The sequence below is a fragment of the Propithecus coquereli genome, unplaced genomic scaffold (assembly GCF_000956105.1).
Source record: "Propithecus coquereli isolate 6110/MARCELLA unplaced genomic scaffold, Pcoq_1.0 Scaffold186, whole genome shotgun sequence".
NCBI classification, from domain to species: Eukaryota; Metazoa; Chordata; class Mammalia; order Primates; family Indriidae; genus Propithecus; species Propithecus coquereli.
Window position 1 is genome coordinate 3,601,964 of NW_012143412.1, and position 16,637 is coordinate 3,618,600.

At 41.5% G+C, this 16,637-nt stretch overlaps 1 protein-coding gene across 1 annotated transcript in view; it reads right to left on the reverse strand.

The window, feature by feature from the left end:
• Positions 1-404: 404 nt before the first annotated feature.
• Positions 405-16,637, reverse strand: part of KIAA1549 (KIAA1549 ortholog) — a 127,717-nt gene continuing 111,484 nt past the window's right edge. The window contains exons 16-19 of the mRNA XM_012642756.1: positions 14,734-14,780; positions 7,866-8,023; positions 2,986-3,131; positions 405-1,425 (exon numbers count right to left, since the gene is read on the reverse strand). Of these exons, the coding sequence (XP_012498210.1) occupies positions 1,219-1,425; positions 2,986-3,131; positions 7,866-8,023; positions 14,734-14,780 (558 nt within the window). The 3' untranslated portion in view covers positions 405-1,218. The remainder of the gene's footprint in view (positions 1,426-2,985; positions 3,132-7,865; positions 8,024-14,733; positions 14,781-16,637) is intronic.

Below are 16,637 nucleotides of genomic sequence, written 5' to 3' on the forward strand. Positions count from 1 at the left end.
TAACAGTCACTCAACAGAGTAATAGCACAATAAAATCAGACATGGGCAGCAACTCTCTCCTTTCTCCTGTGGTCTCAAAGCTCTTCTTTACATTTCTTGATCCATTACAGAGGCCGAACTGAAATGAACTGCATTTCCAGGTCTTGAACACAGGGAATGTGATTACTAGGGATGGAGCCATGACAATTTGGTGGTCCTAGGAACTTTTATAAATAATATGTGCTTATGTAAGATTTCTCATTCAAACAATTTGCGAGCAAATCACCAGCAAAGTGCAGGGCTCAGTTAGGACCTCTTCAAAGCCTCACTCTACAGGACTGGCCTTAACACAGGTGCTGAAGGGGATGCTCCCAGGAGTCGCAGGTGCCCAATTAGCAAACAGCACACACGATTAAAAAACGTAAATCTGAACTTGGATATGTTATGTATCTTGAATAACCAAATAGATACTGAGCTTTTTCCCCTGTTTGGGATGACTTTTTTTTCCCCTAGAAGAAAATGAAACCTTCAATATATTCTTCCACTGGACAAGCCAAACTGGCATCTCAGACGTGAAGGTGGAGGGGCCCTTGGAGCTGTAGCACCAGAAGAAGGAGGAGGAGGAGGAGGAGGAGGAATGCAGTGATGGCTTCGTTTGGAGTCATCAGGCTCTACAACCTGCCATTTGGTTTCTCACTAGTAGCTTTTTAAAATTCCCAAACAGTCTTCATATTCTTGCTGTTAATGTTACTATTAAAATAAGTTCCTATGGAGTAAAAGAGGGAAATCAAGCTGTTAATAAAACGTCTTCAAATCTCTTTTCTCAGAAAACAAAGCAGCAGCTTCATCGTACACATCAGACTGAATCCCACGGAAACACGTGATTCCTTTAATCCTTATACCATCTACACGTTTTAATGTTTTGCCTTTAAAAAGGAGACTAATTTAGTAATTTTGTTAGCTTGGGTTTGTGTTTTGTTTTGTGAAGTGCTGCCGGCTTTTGGCCAAAGTACATAACTTTCACCTGAACCCAAGTGGTCACAAAATTGCCAACACAGTAAAAGGATCGTGAGCTGTCACGTGACTTATGGCATCTTCTAAAATAGCAACTTGCTCCCTTACTTGGGCAGCTTGCCCAGGAGATGCTCATTCTTCTTAAAAACACCCACTCAGTTGATTTCCTTTTGGTCTTTGCTTCCACGGGAAGCGGATACTTGGCAAATCTGCAGGCGAGCCCGATCAGCTGTGGAAGTTCTGCGCGGAGCTCTGTTTCTGGGAGAGCCGGAGGAGCTCCTCGCGGATCGCTTTGATGAGAGAGGCTGAGGAGTGACCGGGCTGGAGGTCTTCTGTGGAGCTGGTGGGGTAGCCCAGGCTGGGGCCCGGCAGCCCTCGATGGGGGAGGTTCCCGGGAGGAGCTGAGGGCTCCCTGCCTGAAGTCCTTGGCACCTGAAATAGCGGTGAAGAAGAGTATTCTTGATGTCCGAGCATGTGTGTCTGAAAAACATGGCAAACGTTACTGTACTTCCCAAGTAAAAACAAGCAGGAACATCAAATTCACACTGGCACTGGGAATGCTCCCAGGGCTACCTCCACCCATCTCCCACCCAACGACTCAGCGCTCCAACAGGGCCCCTATTGCCCACGCCCCTGTGCTGCTGCACGCGGGAGGGAGGCCGGAGCACGCCTTGAAGGTGAAAGGTCAGACGGGGACACCTGAGACCTGAAGGAGGTAGGCAGACCCTGGAAAAGGCACTCACAAGGGGAACAGCCACCTTTGCCCTGGGATGGAGCCCAGGGAGGGTGTGCATGTGAGCACATACTGTGACCACAGACCCCAAACAAGATCACAAAACCATTTTCCACTTTATATAACTGCCGTCTGTCTTCTGTCTGTGTGTGTTTATAGAGGGCTCTGTAGAGGCTTGTCTTCAGCAAGTCATCTGCACTAAAGCATACAATCATTTTGCTGACACTTGCAGCATACAGATTTGGCATTAGGTTGACAAGAATTGTTATACTTTTCAGTGATTTTTTTTCACGTTTTTTCCAGTGGGGAAAAAAATCTCTCTTTACATTTACATGTAAGAGTAGTAAATCTGTGTACTAAAAAAAGTATGCTAAGGGCAAGTTTTTAGCGAGATAAACATGGCATTTCAGCCCTAGATTATTTCTGCGTTTCACTTCTAACAGTGATTGACAGGCACTTCAAAGTGAGCATTGTGGGGTTTGAAGGGAAACCCAAACACCTCATGAAGCTGAGTGGGACACAATGAAGGCCAAAAAATGAAAAATGGCCGCAAACTTAAAGCAGATACCTGAGCCTATAATGATGTTTCTTTTAGGAAAAAATCATACTCAGAAGTTAATTTCCTCTCACTGAGTAAGAGCATCCAGCCACGAAAGGAATTTACTGTGTCTGCTGCAAAGGCACAGAAATGTAATGAAAGTTGTAGCATAAGGATAAAACAAAAGGTAGCATTTTGGTTTGTATTTTCAAGTTTCATTAATTTATCCCACAAGGATATAAAATTTTTGAGAAAAATGAATGAAAACACTTGTAGAAATAACCTGTGTCTATACTAAGTGATTAGAAGCCTCAAAAAGACAACATGTGCCTTAAAATGCTCCAAACCGTGTGCTTGTTACAAAATCACCTGCTCGTGGTGGTCATAATGCAAATGAGGCTAATAAGCTCACAGCGAGGTACAAATGGGATGTCAGATCATGAATATTTATACAGCGATCACGCTGACGACGAAGTCCAGATTTTAGTCACCTACAGGTTCAAATTCACTGAAGTCTGAAATCTGCTTCAAGAAAAACTACATATTTTCCAAAAAGCAGATGCTGAAAACTGTGAGCAGAACCACCACCAAGGGGGAGGAAGTGAAGGAGATTAAAACCTTTTTTAATGTAGGTTTCAAAAAGGGATCCCCAAAGCAGAAGCAGCTAAATTAGGTGACTACGTCTGAATGTTTAACGATGACCCAAACGCAAGATACTCACGGCCTCTCTCCGCCCCCCTTCTTCCTCCCCGTACGGAGGCCAGCCCGCACCCCCGTACTGGCCGCCTCTGCTGGGTGGGATTTCCACGGGCTGAGCTCCGATTCTGCTGGCAATTCCCACCTGCGTCAGGTGCTGGATCTGGGAGCCTGGAGGGAACACGGTGGACAGGCCCGGTCAGAATTTGCAGGAGGGCGAGGCTGCCAAGGAAGACCCCCTCAGCTCTGACCACTGCACTCCGGTTAGGGCAAGGGGTGGCAGACACTGCTCAAGCAGGGCACCAATTCTATGTCCACAAATGACACTTACCAAAAATAGATGGGTGAGATCTTGGTTCCTGGGCTTTTATTTCCTTTTAATACAGAGGCTAATAGTCATGCTTTTGTTTTCCTGACTAGCCATCAGGACTGGGGAGAAAAAGTACAACAGAGGGCGCTTCCCTTCGCTTCTGTAAAGGTTACGAAAAAGGATGAGCTCATTTATTCAGGTTCTCCTGGAAGGTTTTAGAGCCTGAAGCCCAGCTCCTTCCTGCTTGTGGCTTTGAGATTCACAAGGAGCTGGATATGATACGCTTTTTTTCTTAAAAGGCAGGGTATATATTCATTTGAATTCAGAATATTAAAGTACTTAGCACAATTAAAACCACTAGCCCAGCCTCATCGGTGAGGCATCCTGACGGCAAAGCCAGAGGACTCTCCGAAGCTGATTCTCCTACACTTAGACATCTGCAGCCCCGTGTCCCTATGAAAGCCAGGCATTAAACAATATTTTTCTCCCTCATCAACTTGTGGCATATGGAAAATATCCCTATACTGCAAATTAAGGGAAGAAACAGTGATCTTTAAGCACTGTGAAATAGAATACTTACTTCCAAACGTTCCTAAGGTCAAGTTCACCCGTGATGCTCAGAATGGTACTACAAAGGCCGTGAGCATTCACAGAGGCACAGGAGGCGGCCTCTTCCATCCTTAAGTGTACTCCTACTCCAGTTGTCTAATTAACAACCTAATTAATCAACTACATTAAAAATAAAAAAGAACTCGACAATTTTATTTGGACATGTAACGATAACTAAAGGTCAGGAGAACTATCCAGGCTCCGGCCAGAGCAATGCAATCTACTGAAGCACTTGTCAGTTACTGCAAACCCCTGGTCGAATTAAAATCATCACGGCTGTCAGTACTGCTTGCCACAGATACCTTTTGAGCAAATCTGCAAAGAGCTACAAATGCTACACAATGTTCCCCATCATTTCCAAAGCTTCAAACAACCACACAGGGAGAAAAGCATACCTTTTGTGTTAAACCACAAGAGTAGTTGGAATCATAATTCGGACATGATTTTACACCCTGCTTTGTTCACTTAACAATAAAGCACAGGCTTCTCCCATGATTCAACGTGGAGCCCAGCAAGCTGCATTCCAGCTCAGCTGCCCACGCCATGTGACCCTGAGCCACTGGCTACTGATCACGCCGAGTCCCAACAGACCCTGCACTTTTCCAGTGGGGATACAAATCCATCGCAAAGGGTTATTTCAAGAATTAAAACAGATAAAATAGATCAAGTGTTAAACACATAGGAGGCAAACGGTAAATCTTAAATTCTCCCTTTCTGTTTTTTATGACTTACATTCATTCGTTCGTTCATTTTGAGAGACAGGGTCTACATGTCCAGGCTGGAGTCCTGGGCTCGAGTGATCCTCCTGCCTCAGCCTCCCAAGCAGCTAAGACTACAGGCAGGCACCATCAACCCCAGCTAATTTAAAAAATTTTTTTTGTAGAAATGGGGTCTTGCTGTGTTGCCCAGGCTGGTCTTAAACTCCTAGCCTCAGCTGATCATCCTAGTGCCAGGATGAGCTTCTGCACCTGGCTCTCTCCATTTTAAATAGCTGCACAATTTACTCATGGATACACTTATCACTGGGTATTTTCGGGAGCTAACAATTTTTTGTGATCACAAATAATGCTGTGATAAACATCTTGGCATATGTAGTTTTCCCCATTATTTTGGATTTTAGGGAGAGCGTGAGTCTGGGTTCCCAGAAGTGAAATGACCAAATCTAAGGCTCCATGAGTCCTACCGCCAAACTGCTTTCCAAAGTTTAATGATTTACACCATCACTGGGAATAATATAAGAGTGATAATAATAATGGCAGCTAGTATCTATTGAAAGTTTATGACATGCCAGGCACTATTTCAAGCACTTTATACCTGTCATCTTCTTTAATCAGCCAAACCACCTCAGGAGGTAAATAGTAATATATCCCCATTGTACAGATGAAGAATATACTAATTTTACCATACCACATCATCATAAAAATAATTTCATGACTGAAATGGTACCTCACTGTGGTTTTAATCTGCATTTTTAAATCGTTTTCAAAATCGGGTCTTTTCCCTATGTTTACTTTTATACGCTACACACACACATATATTTCTCTTGTTGAATTCTTTCTTCCCATCCTTTGCCCACTGATCTTTTCAGGTTTGCCCCTTTATGGATTTATATGAGCTACCCTCTATAATACAAATACCTCCTGGTCATAATCTGCGGTAAATTTTCCCTAGGTACTATTTTGGTTTTGGTCATTTTTAGACACACATGTTTGATAATTTTCTATAGTCAAAAAGGTAACTCTTCTAATAGATCTTAGCATTTTCCATTACAAATGTTTACATAATTTCATCTATTAGAAATTATTAAAAAATAACTTTCAAACATTTGATACATACAACTTCCATATTCTTCTAGATTTTTTAATTAAAAATTAGTACATCTGAATTTTGTTTAGGATACATGCTATGCAGCAAGGTTCAAATACACAACAATTAACAGGAGAAACAAGACTCACTGCAAAGCAAAGCACCTGTAAAGCATGGGAAATCCTGTAGGATATCAGGGTACATTATTTATTTTGTTAGCTAACAGGCAATGCAAAATGCAAGAACCTCCTAGAACACCATAATGGAAAAATATACACCAATCATTGCAAATCTGGAATTAGCCTAAACTACTTTTTTTTTTCCTTAGGCTCTCATCCAATATGGACTAAACTACTTTCTTGATGATATTATGAAGGTATATATTCTCTAGAAAGTTAGAAAATAGCAAAATCAATTATTTAACATATGATGGTTCCTCTCATTAAAGTTTCAGTTTTCAAAAAGGAGAGTGAAGAAATGAATGGGGAAAATAAACAAGTGACTTTGAGCTTTTGTAATAAAATACAGTAAGATAATAACAAACTATGAATTTTTCAACGTCTGCAGAGCTTTACAAGAAACAGAAAGAGCTCTGGATCCTAAACTATGTAGATATTTTAGGAACACTGAACAGCATTCACAAATTACTAGCTCTTATAGTATCAACTATTCGTGAGTTTAAGTTTTATGAAATAAAGGAGTAATTTGTAATTTGGAGGTACAAGTTTGAATCACAGACACCTGCCAAATAAGAATCTCTGCTAAGCCATGCCAGGCACTGCTTGTCAACCTACAAGTAAGCAGTGCCCCCTACTATGTGTCTGGAAGGGGTCTCTTCGCTGCTCCACTTACACTTCTGTTGGACTGATTAGGGAAATCAATTGTAAACTAGAGTTATATTTGAAAATCTGGCGATTTACAAAGACTTCAGGACAAATCGCTCATGAACATCAAGCATCCACTGAACTTGAGGAGGATTTGTTCTGGGCTCAACAATTAACACAAGGCCAGGCACGGTGGCTCACACCTGTAATCCTAGCACTCTGGGAGGCCAAGGCAGGAGGATCGCATGAGGTCAGGAATTCGAGACCAGCCTCAGCAAGAGTGAGACCCTGTCTCCACCAAAAACAGAAAAAACTAGCTGGGTGTGGTGGTACATGCCTGTATCCCCAGTTACTCAAGAGGCTGAGAAGGGAGGATTGTTTGAGCCCAGGAGTCTGACGTTATAGTGAACTATGATGACACCATTACACTCTAGCCTGGGTGACAGAACTCTCCAAAAAAAATTTATCTGAATTCCAAAGGGTAATGAAAGGAAAACCCTTTAAATACTAAAAGTAAAAAAAAAAAAAAAAAAAAAAATGTTTGCAAAAAAAAAAAAAAAAAAAAAGCTGTATGCAAAGACATAAAAATAGAAAAGTGATTAGAAGATCACTTAGAAGATTCAGAAAACGTGATCTTTCACTGTTGCATTATCAGGTGAAAGCTGCCCTGGTTACCAGGAGTGATGCTAAGACAATTTTTTAAATCGGGGCTTGAATGAGCAGAAAGGAGCTAGAACAGTGCCACAGTGGCCACCGGCTTCCCGCAGGAGCTGCACCGTGGCCTCTGCCCACGCGTGTAGCAGCAGAGGAGGCAAGACTCAGGCACGGGGCACGAAAAAATGACAAGGAAGTAAGGAAAGGGAAGTAGAAGATATTAACAAAGGTAGAAGGAGGAAACAGTGATTGTGCCCTCCCAGAAGTGACCAAAGAAAACAAAAATCTCCCTCCAGTCACCATCCAACAACTTTGACAGTTGTTTGTTACAAGCTGGAAAAGCACCTTCTTTAAAACAAACGTGTTTTAATGCCACACCAAGTGCTCAGACAGATCTTCCAGTTTACTGTATAGATTTAGAAATGTTTCTTCTGGAGGAAGCGTGCTGTGAATTCCTCATGAAGGGGCTGGCTCAGGAACAGATTGGCAGATGCCAGCCTTGGGATCTCAGCCACTCTGGCTTCCCACCGCCCCTGCCTACACCTCTGCCAGGATCCGAGGGACGACAGCCCCGACCAGGGGAAGAGGCCGCTGCATGCTGGACACGGATGCTCCGGAAAGTCTAACACGCAGCCTTTCCCAATTTAGCCAAAAAGCAAATGTCCTACGGCTCAGAAATGCAAGCTCAACAGTCACGTGTACCTGTGGTGCCCCCGACAGGCCGAGGCCGGGCCACTGACGGCATCTCCTCAGCGTAGATCCCGCGGGCAGCAAACGGAGCTTCGGCCGCTGCCTGCGGCTGCTGGGACTCAGGCGGTGCCAGCTCCGAAGACTGCAGTAAACCAGGGCCAAGACTCGGCCTGCAGGCAGAGCACACGTGAGCATCAGGGTATTGTGCCCGGCTCAGAGATTTTATTAGGCCCTCAACACGACAGCAGGATGAGACTCATTTTTCTACCTGCTTAACCATCTCCTCTCCTGGAAGGCCAGGAGACGTTTCTCCTGCTCCCTAAGGGCAGGGACTTCTATTTGCTTCTATTTGCTCACCGCCCGATCTCCAGCGCCTGGAGTACGGCTGATGCTGACCATTCTCTGTCCGACGACTGGATACATTTTTTCCATTAAAAAACAATGGAAGAAATGCTGTACCTTCCAGACCAAACAGAGGCACAGCTAAGGTTCCGGGGCCTGTTCATCTCTAGCCTCTGGCTAGCGCTGTGGCCGTCACCCTGCTGCACGTCAGCACCACCCAGGGAACACGTAAGCACGGGACACCCACGCCGCGCCCAGACAAACTCCAACAGAATCTCCAGAGGTGGGACCCCAGACACTGGCAACTCTTAAAACTCCACGATATCCTGCTGCCCAGCGAACCAGTGTTCTAAAGCACTTCTCAAACTTTTTGGTTTCCAGACCCTGTTCTACTCATAAAATTACGGAGGACTCCCATGAGCTTTTATTTATGTGGATTATATTAATATCTACCAATATTCACATTAGGAATTAAAACTAAGAAATTTTTTAAATACTTATTTTAAAAATTCATTTAAAAATAACAATATAAACCTATTGCATATTAACATAACATTTTTCATGAAATTAACTAAATTCTCCAACTCCCCCCAAAAAAAAATTAGTGAGAAGAGCACTCTTTTATATTTTGTTCAAATTTCCTTAATAGAAGGTACCTGGATTCTCATATACTTTGCATTCAGTCAGTTGCCATATGTTATTTTAAGAAGAAAATCTGCCCTCACAGAATATGTATAGCTGGAGAAGGAAGGAGTACTTTAATAGCCTTTTCAGATAATATTCAAAGAATATTTCAGATATTCTTCTTGATACCACAGCTGAACTGGACAAGTGGTAGCTCTTTAGGGGTTAGTTGCGAAGTGAAATCCGAGACAATATCAATGAACTTTTCATACTCTGTCACATTAAAACCCACAGCTCTATCTTGCACTTTGAATGGATCTTTAACCCACGCATGATTTTATGACATCTGTCATCTGGAAAATACTAGTTCACTGAGTTACGCAGACCTCGATATTGTTATATCTCATTCTGCAGTATCAAAAAATCCCATTCATTACTCTCATCATTAAGTTCATCTATTAACAGAAAAGTCTTTAGGTACTGGGAAGCTGTGAAGTTCACTACAGCAGACAAAAGTTTCCAAAGTTCAAATTTTCACTTGAAAGCTCAATTTTATCATCAGCACCAAATACTGTCAGTTGTTTTTCTTGAAGTGACAGGCTCACTTTGTTCATTTCCGAGACACTGTCTGCCAAACCCTCGAGTCTGAATACGATGTCTGTCAGTTGTTTGTTCAAGTCAAAAGTATAATAGCAGTTAGTTCAGTTTAGTCTCAAACAATGGAGCCTTTTCCTTCAAAATCCTACATTCAGCAGAAATGCTTTATATGTAGTTCCTCTTTTGTCACACAGACCATTCGAGACTGAAGAGTCCAGGTTTAATAAAATTAATAATTTTTACTACTGCATCAAGGACATGCTAACATAAAACTGGCATTGTTTTCAAACTGCGATGACACAGTGGTGAAGAATACAATTGCTACTCACAACCTGGCACTGCCTTGATGCGCGCCAAGGCCGGCAGTCTCACCCACCGCTGCTTTTGCACCTCAGTCCAAGCGTCAACATAACGAAAAAAGGCAAATAATGTCTCAATAATATTACAAAAATAGTTTTGACTTCATAGACCTCCATAGAAAGGGTCTCAAAGACCCCGCCCTGAGAACCATTCTCAAGAAATTCAAGAATAAAAAAAAGTTACAGTCTACTACAGTGCTATGCAAATGGCAGTGAAACAGTAACTAACAGATTGAGCCAGTGTAGTGAGAATGGAGACTGGCACTTGTTCTGTGGTGTTGTTTCTGAAGCACAGCTCATAAATTGAAGCCCACTCTTTAAATAACTGCTGTTGTTTTAGACTGGCGTCAGAAGGGAGACGTCTCTCATCTCTGACTTTACAGATCTAAGAGCTTAACGTGAGGCACGCTCCTCCTTCCGGATCTGGCAACGGGAGCCCACATCTCGCCTGGCCACATCCCTGGACCATCCACTCACCAACTAGCTCTGGCCCTTCACTTAATTCTTCCTCCTCCCCGCCGCGCTATGTTTGCATCACCTTTATCCTACGCTGTGTGCTCGAATACGCTAGACTCCTTTAACCTGGGTGATCATAAGATTTACTGTCCATACCAAAACACTTTTTTTTTTTTTTTTTGAGACAGAGTCTCACTCTGTAGCCCCAAGTAGAGTGCCGTGGCATCATCATAGCTCACTGCAAACTCAAACTCCCGGGCCCAAGCATCCTCCTGCCTCAGCCTCCTCAATAGCTGGGACTAAAAGCACACGCCACAACGCCCAGCTAATTTTTCTATCTTTAATAGAGACAGAGTCTTGCTCTTGCTCGGACTGGTCTTGAACTCCTGAGCTCAAGCGATCCTCCTACCTTGGCCTCCCAGAGTGCTAGGATTATAGACATGAGCCACCGTGCCCGGCCTCAGAACACTTTGAGAGTGAAAGCTGCTAACGACTGGGACGAACCTGAGCACACCAGGGCACAGGGCCCCCATACCGCTAACTTCTGCACTGCGTCACCTAAGCTCCCCTCGCCACTTTTACCTTTTTTACTTTGGACCATACAGCAGTGCCTGGGTAGGGGAGGAAGGCTGGGAAAAAACAAAGAAACCCCTCTGAAAATGAGGAAGTATAAAGAAAGTAACAGTGAAAGTAAGTAGGAAACTGATAATATTCCTACTTCTGTGTGTCCTCTGGTCATCGAAGGGATAGTGGGTTTGATTTCTGCGATTCACTGCTTTACTACAATGCTGTCTTTGTAATAAACTAATGTCCACACAGGTGAGGTGTACTGGTCTACTTGTCTAGCCTCACAGAAATACCAAATCATCTTAATTACTCAACAGTAATATACAGCATTCAGAATAGTCCTAACATCTTATTCTTCTTTCTCAAAGCATCTTGGCTATTCTTGATCCTCTGCATGTCCATGTAAATTTTAGAATAAGCTTGTCAGTTTACATATATTGAGAGACACTACTGGGATTATGAATGGGATTGCATTAAATTTACAGATCACTTGGGGAGAACTGACATTTTAAAAATTGAGTTGTCCAATCCATGAACATCTTTCTTTAGAGGGCTTAAACATCTTTGGTTAGGTTTATTTTGATGTGTTTTGTATTATCTACTTTAGGTGGTACCTTTGAAAATTTCTTTTTTGTTTGCTGCATATATATAGAAATAAAACAGATTTTTGTACATTGATCTTATATCCAGTTACCTTGCAGTTTAGGTGTCCTGCTATTTAGTGATCTTGTTAAGTTCCCTTAATTCTAACAACTAATGTGTTGACACTTTAGGATTTGCTAATACAAAATTATAACCATCTGTGAATAATAACAGTATTACTTCTTTCTTTGAATTCCTTACTTTTGCTTGTTTGTTTCTTTTCCTTGCCTTGTTACACTGCTTAGAACCACCAGGGTAGTCTTAAATAGAAGTAACGTGAGCAGGCACCTCTGTCTCTCTCCTGCTCTCAGAGGGAAAGCTTTTAACCTTTCACCATTAAGTAATATTTGCCAAGATGCCTTTTATCAGAATAGAGAAGTTCACTCCTATTCTTTGTTTACTAAGATTTTTACCGTGAATGGATGTTGAATTTTATCACATGCTATACCTATTGAAAAGAGAAGATTTTCCTCCTTTATTCTCCTTGAAGTGGTAAATTACACAGCTTGATTTTTTTTTTATTTCAGCATATTATGGGGGTACAGATGTTTAGGTTACGTATGTTGCCCTTGCCCCCCCTTCCCCCCAAGTCCGAGTTTCAAATATGTCCTTCCTTCGGGTGGTGTGCATTGCACTCTTTGTGTACACAGCTTGATTTTTTAAATGCCAAATCACCCTTGCATTGCTGGAATAAATCCAACTTGGTTATAATGTGATATCCTTTTGTACATATTGCCAGAGATGTTCACTGATGTTTACTTTCTAATTTTTCATATCTAGGTTCATGAGAAACCGGCCCTTAATGTTTTCTTCCTTGTACTCTTGTCTTTGTCCTTGGCATCACGGTGAACCTGGCCTCACACAATGAGTTAGGGAGCATTCTCCCTTTTTTCTATTTCTTGGGAGAGTTTGTATAGCACTGGCACCCTTTCCTCCTTCAGTGTTTGGCAGAATTCAGTGTTTAAGCCAGCTGGGCCTGGAGTTTTCCTTGCGGGTAGAATTTTAATAGTGATTTCCATTTTTAAAATAGTTATATGACTATTCAAGTTTTCTCTTTCTAGGAATTTTTCCATTTCAAATTTATGAATGAAAATGTATTCATAAAATCCTTTTTATTTTCTTTTTTTTAGACCCAGAATCTTGTTCTGTAACCGGGCTAAAGTGCAATGGAGTGATCACAGCTCACTGCAGCCTCGAATTCCTGGGCTCAAGCTATCCTCCTGCCTCAGCCTCCTGAGTAGCTGGGACTACAGGTGCTTGCCACCACGCTCAGCTAATGTTTACTTTTTTTAAGAAAGAGGTCTCACTATGTTGCCAAAGCTAGTCTCAAACTCCAGACCTCAAAGCAATCCTCCCTCCTCAGCCTCCTGAGTGGCTGGGATTGCAGGCATGAGACACCACACCCAGCTAAATCTTTTTAATGTCTGTGAAATCTGGATTAATGTGTCCTTTCCATTCTTCTTATTGATAATTTGTTATACATACTATTTGGTCAAACTTGCCAGAAGTTTATATTAGTTTTCAAAGAACTAATTTTTGGCTTTATTAATCCTCTCTAATGTGGTATTTATTTTCTATTTCCTTAATTTATATATCATTATTTTTTTTATTTCCTTCCTTCTACTTCAAGTTTAATCGAATCTTCTTTTTTCAAATCTTGAGTAGGGTTCTTAGATCACTGATTTTCAGCCATTTTTCTTTCCAAATATATTCATTTAGGCAATAAATTCCCCCCTAAACACTGCTATAGCTGCATCCCACAACTTTTGATATGTTGCATTTTTCCCTGTTATTCACTAGGTTATGTTTTAATTTCCACTGTGATTTCTTCAATGTATCATGGGTTATTTTAGAAGGGTACTGAGTAATTTGCCAACATGTAGAGATTTTCTAGTTATCTTTTGTTATTGGTTTCTAACTTAAGTTTACTAGGACTAACAAATATACTCTGAGTGACTTCACTTCTTTGAAATTTGTTAAGATTTGTTATGGCCCAGCATGTGGTAAATTTTTTAAATGTATTTTAAAAGAAAGTGTATTCCACAGTTACTGAGTCTAGTGTTCTATGTAAGTCAATTGGGTCAAGTTGATCATGTTATTCAAATCTTCTATATCCTTTCTGTATCTTTATATTTTTGATGTGTCTCATAAGCCAAATACAGTTTTTAAAATCCACTCTAACCTTTGTCTTTTAATTGGAATATTTAGTTATTAACATCTAACGTAATTACGTCTAGATTTAAATTTAGATTTCTACCATTTTATAGCTGCTTTCTGTATGTCCTGCCAATACTATATTCTTTTTTCTCCCATTTTCTACCTTCTTTTGGATTATTTTAAAATTATTTTATTCTTCCTTATATTATAGTATTATGTTTAGGTATTCTTTTAGCACTCTTTCAGTGAGTTACCCTAAAAACTACACCACAATCGTTGACTACTACAGTCTAACATCAATTAGTACTTTTACACTTTCCTGGACAATGGGACCTAACTTTATATTAACCGTATAAAGTATAATTATTTTAAAATCTGTGTTTGATAACTCCAATAACTGGATCCCCTATGGTTCCATTTCTACTGTTTTTTTAAAAATTATATTTTCCTTTCCTCTCATATGCCTCTGTGTGTGTGAGAGAGAGAGAGAGAGAGAGAGAGATGTACCATGGCAACAATGTAAGGCCCAGAGTGACATTATCTTCCTCTAAAAGGCATTTACATTTGTTTCTGCCGGGTACCAATGCCTGAGCACCTTTCCAAGCTGAGCTTTAGTTCCTGCAGGACTGATCTACACACGATTCACCCTTATTCCTAGAGTATAACACCTAAGGGTCCAAACTCAAAACCTCTGGGTGTTTATTGGGGCCTGTCCTCTTTGCACCCCCAGCTCTATGAGTCTTCTCAGTGGCCTCTCATGAAATCCACAGATGTCTCTGGGAGAACAGTGGCCCTGAAACAGGGCTCATCTCTCTGGGTTTCCTCGATCTTGGCCCCAGACTGCTTCACTGCCCTGTTACCTACCTCTAAGGGTTTTTAAAAAAAAATGTTAATACCTTGTCCAGCTTTTCCAGTTGTCCTCAGCAAGAGGGCTGGTCTAAATTATCTAGTCTGTTGTTACTGGCAGCAGGACTTAAATTCCAACTTTTTTTCTTCCTCTTCTGGTTAGATCAAGAGAATATACAAAACTCGAGAATTTTGCATCTGCTCATACTAGCTAAAATAAATGAGTTTACAAAATTTAAAAAACAGCCTACGTGAGAAAGCAATAATACATTTCGTTCCGAAAACCTTACCTTGGCAATGGGCCTGATGGGGGAGTCATTCCATAGTCTTCATATCTCTGGAAGAGATTCAAGAGAACATGAAGATTAATATCCAATACTTATTATGAAGTGACAACAGCAAACTTATAAATTGAGGTTGGCAGGATTGACTTTCAAGGGAATTATTTTCTCATTAAAACTCAGCATGCTACCAGGGCACTCTACCATCGAGTAATGCTACACGTTTCAATTTGGGAAACTGGGCTACCAGACTTTAGAAAACACAACTAATTTCTCGATCTTTCCTTTTCTTGTATAATATAACTGAAAACAGAAGAAATTGACAGGCTTCCTGTGCCTGCTCTTCCCTATAGGCTCATTCTCTGCAAAGCTGCGTCTTCTGTTAAAAAGGCAGGCCTACTTGGCCACATTCAGTGCAGATGACTCTACCAGCATAAGCCATAATGTCGCCAGATCGGGTGGGTGCCCAGCAGCAATTCAAATACCTAAAGTGACAAACTGTCAAATGTTGTACCATGTTGTAGAATGCCATAAAAAGAGAAAGAACAAAAAGAAAACCAGAAACTAGAAAGGCCCTAAAAGCTGAGGGCAGCACCCTCAGTTTCAGATGGTTTTCTGGCTTCCAGGAGACCCAGCTATCCTTCCCGCCCTTACATTCCATAAGGTGCCCCTGCATCCTTCAACCAACTCTTTGCAAACTAGCCAAGTGTTCTTTGACTGAAACAATATGCCATGTGCTTTAAAGAAACATCCATCTAAGAAATCAGCCGCATTCCTCAGGAAGTCAACATATCCTGTCCCTAATATACAGGGGACTCTGATTCCAACATCTCTTTCCAAAAACAAGGAATCATTATTTTGGAACCAGATATTTCAGGAGAATGATAACTGTGGCTAGAGTCCCACCCAGCTGCTGTCAGCCTGGGACTCGATGGCCTGCCCACAACAGGGGCTCAAAGGTAGGGACAAAGTCAGCCTTGCCCCTGGAGTGGCTCTACTACGCCATCCTCCTCTCTGTAAGCTTTCATCTACTGAATGCGTATTTTGTATTAAGCACCATGTAAGCATTAGGCCCACAACAACACTAAAAAAGTGCTCACTACCTCTGTTTTATAGAGGGAAACCAACTCACAAAGAAGTTAGGTAATTTCTTCCAAAAAAGTCTTTCGGATGCCATAGGCCATGCTCTTCACCAATGCTCTGCGCTGCCTGTGGCTCCCAAACCCGACTTTCCCTTGTGAACCAATCTCTACTTTGTGGGGAAAAGAGAGGCTCTGCAGTGAGACAGACCGGCCAAGCGACTCAGCGTCCCTGGGCCTCTTTCTTTGTGCCAAGAGGATATAATGATCTCTAGACGCACAGCGTTCTGAGGGGATTATTAAATATGAAGCTGTGGTCAAATTACTTCACCTTCTGACCCTCTCTGCTCCCATCCTCTTGGCAGAGATGCAGTTCCCCAGCCGAACTAAAACAAGCTAAGGCAGATTACAGAAGAAGGGGGGAAGAAAAGGAAAAGAAGCTTCAACTCTTTTTCCAAATAATTAAAGGGAAACCTGACACTGGATAAAGATTATTCACAGTGGCTTGTGTGCTCTCAGCACAGCGTGGAATTTTAAAACATATTCAGATGCAAATTTATTTTTTAGAAAAATCAAGGCTTACCGGTTTACCTCTCAAGATCTCAGGAGGTCTAAGTGACAAAGTAAATTAAAAACAGTGAAAAACAGCTGTCCACTTGTTACCTGTTGTATTATCGTAGTGTATTTCAACTCTATTATTGTCAAAAAAAAAAAAAAATGTCATGTTTCTAGAGATTGTATGCCCTCAGGAAAAGTTTTTAAAAAAATACTACAGAATTTCTATGATTCTGTTGGAAGATGGGTCACACACCTATATACAAAATTGGAAGACAC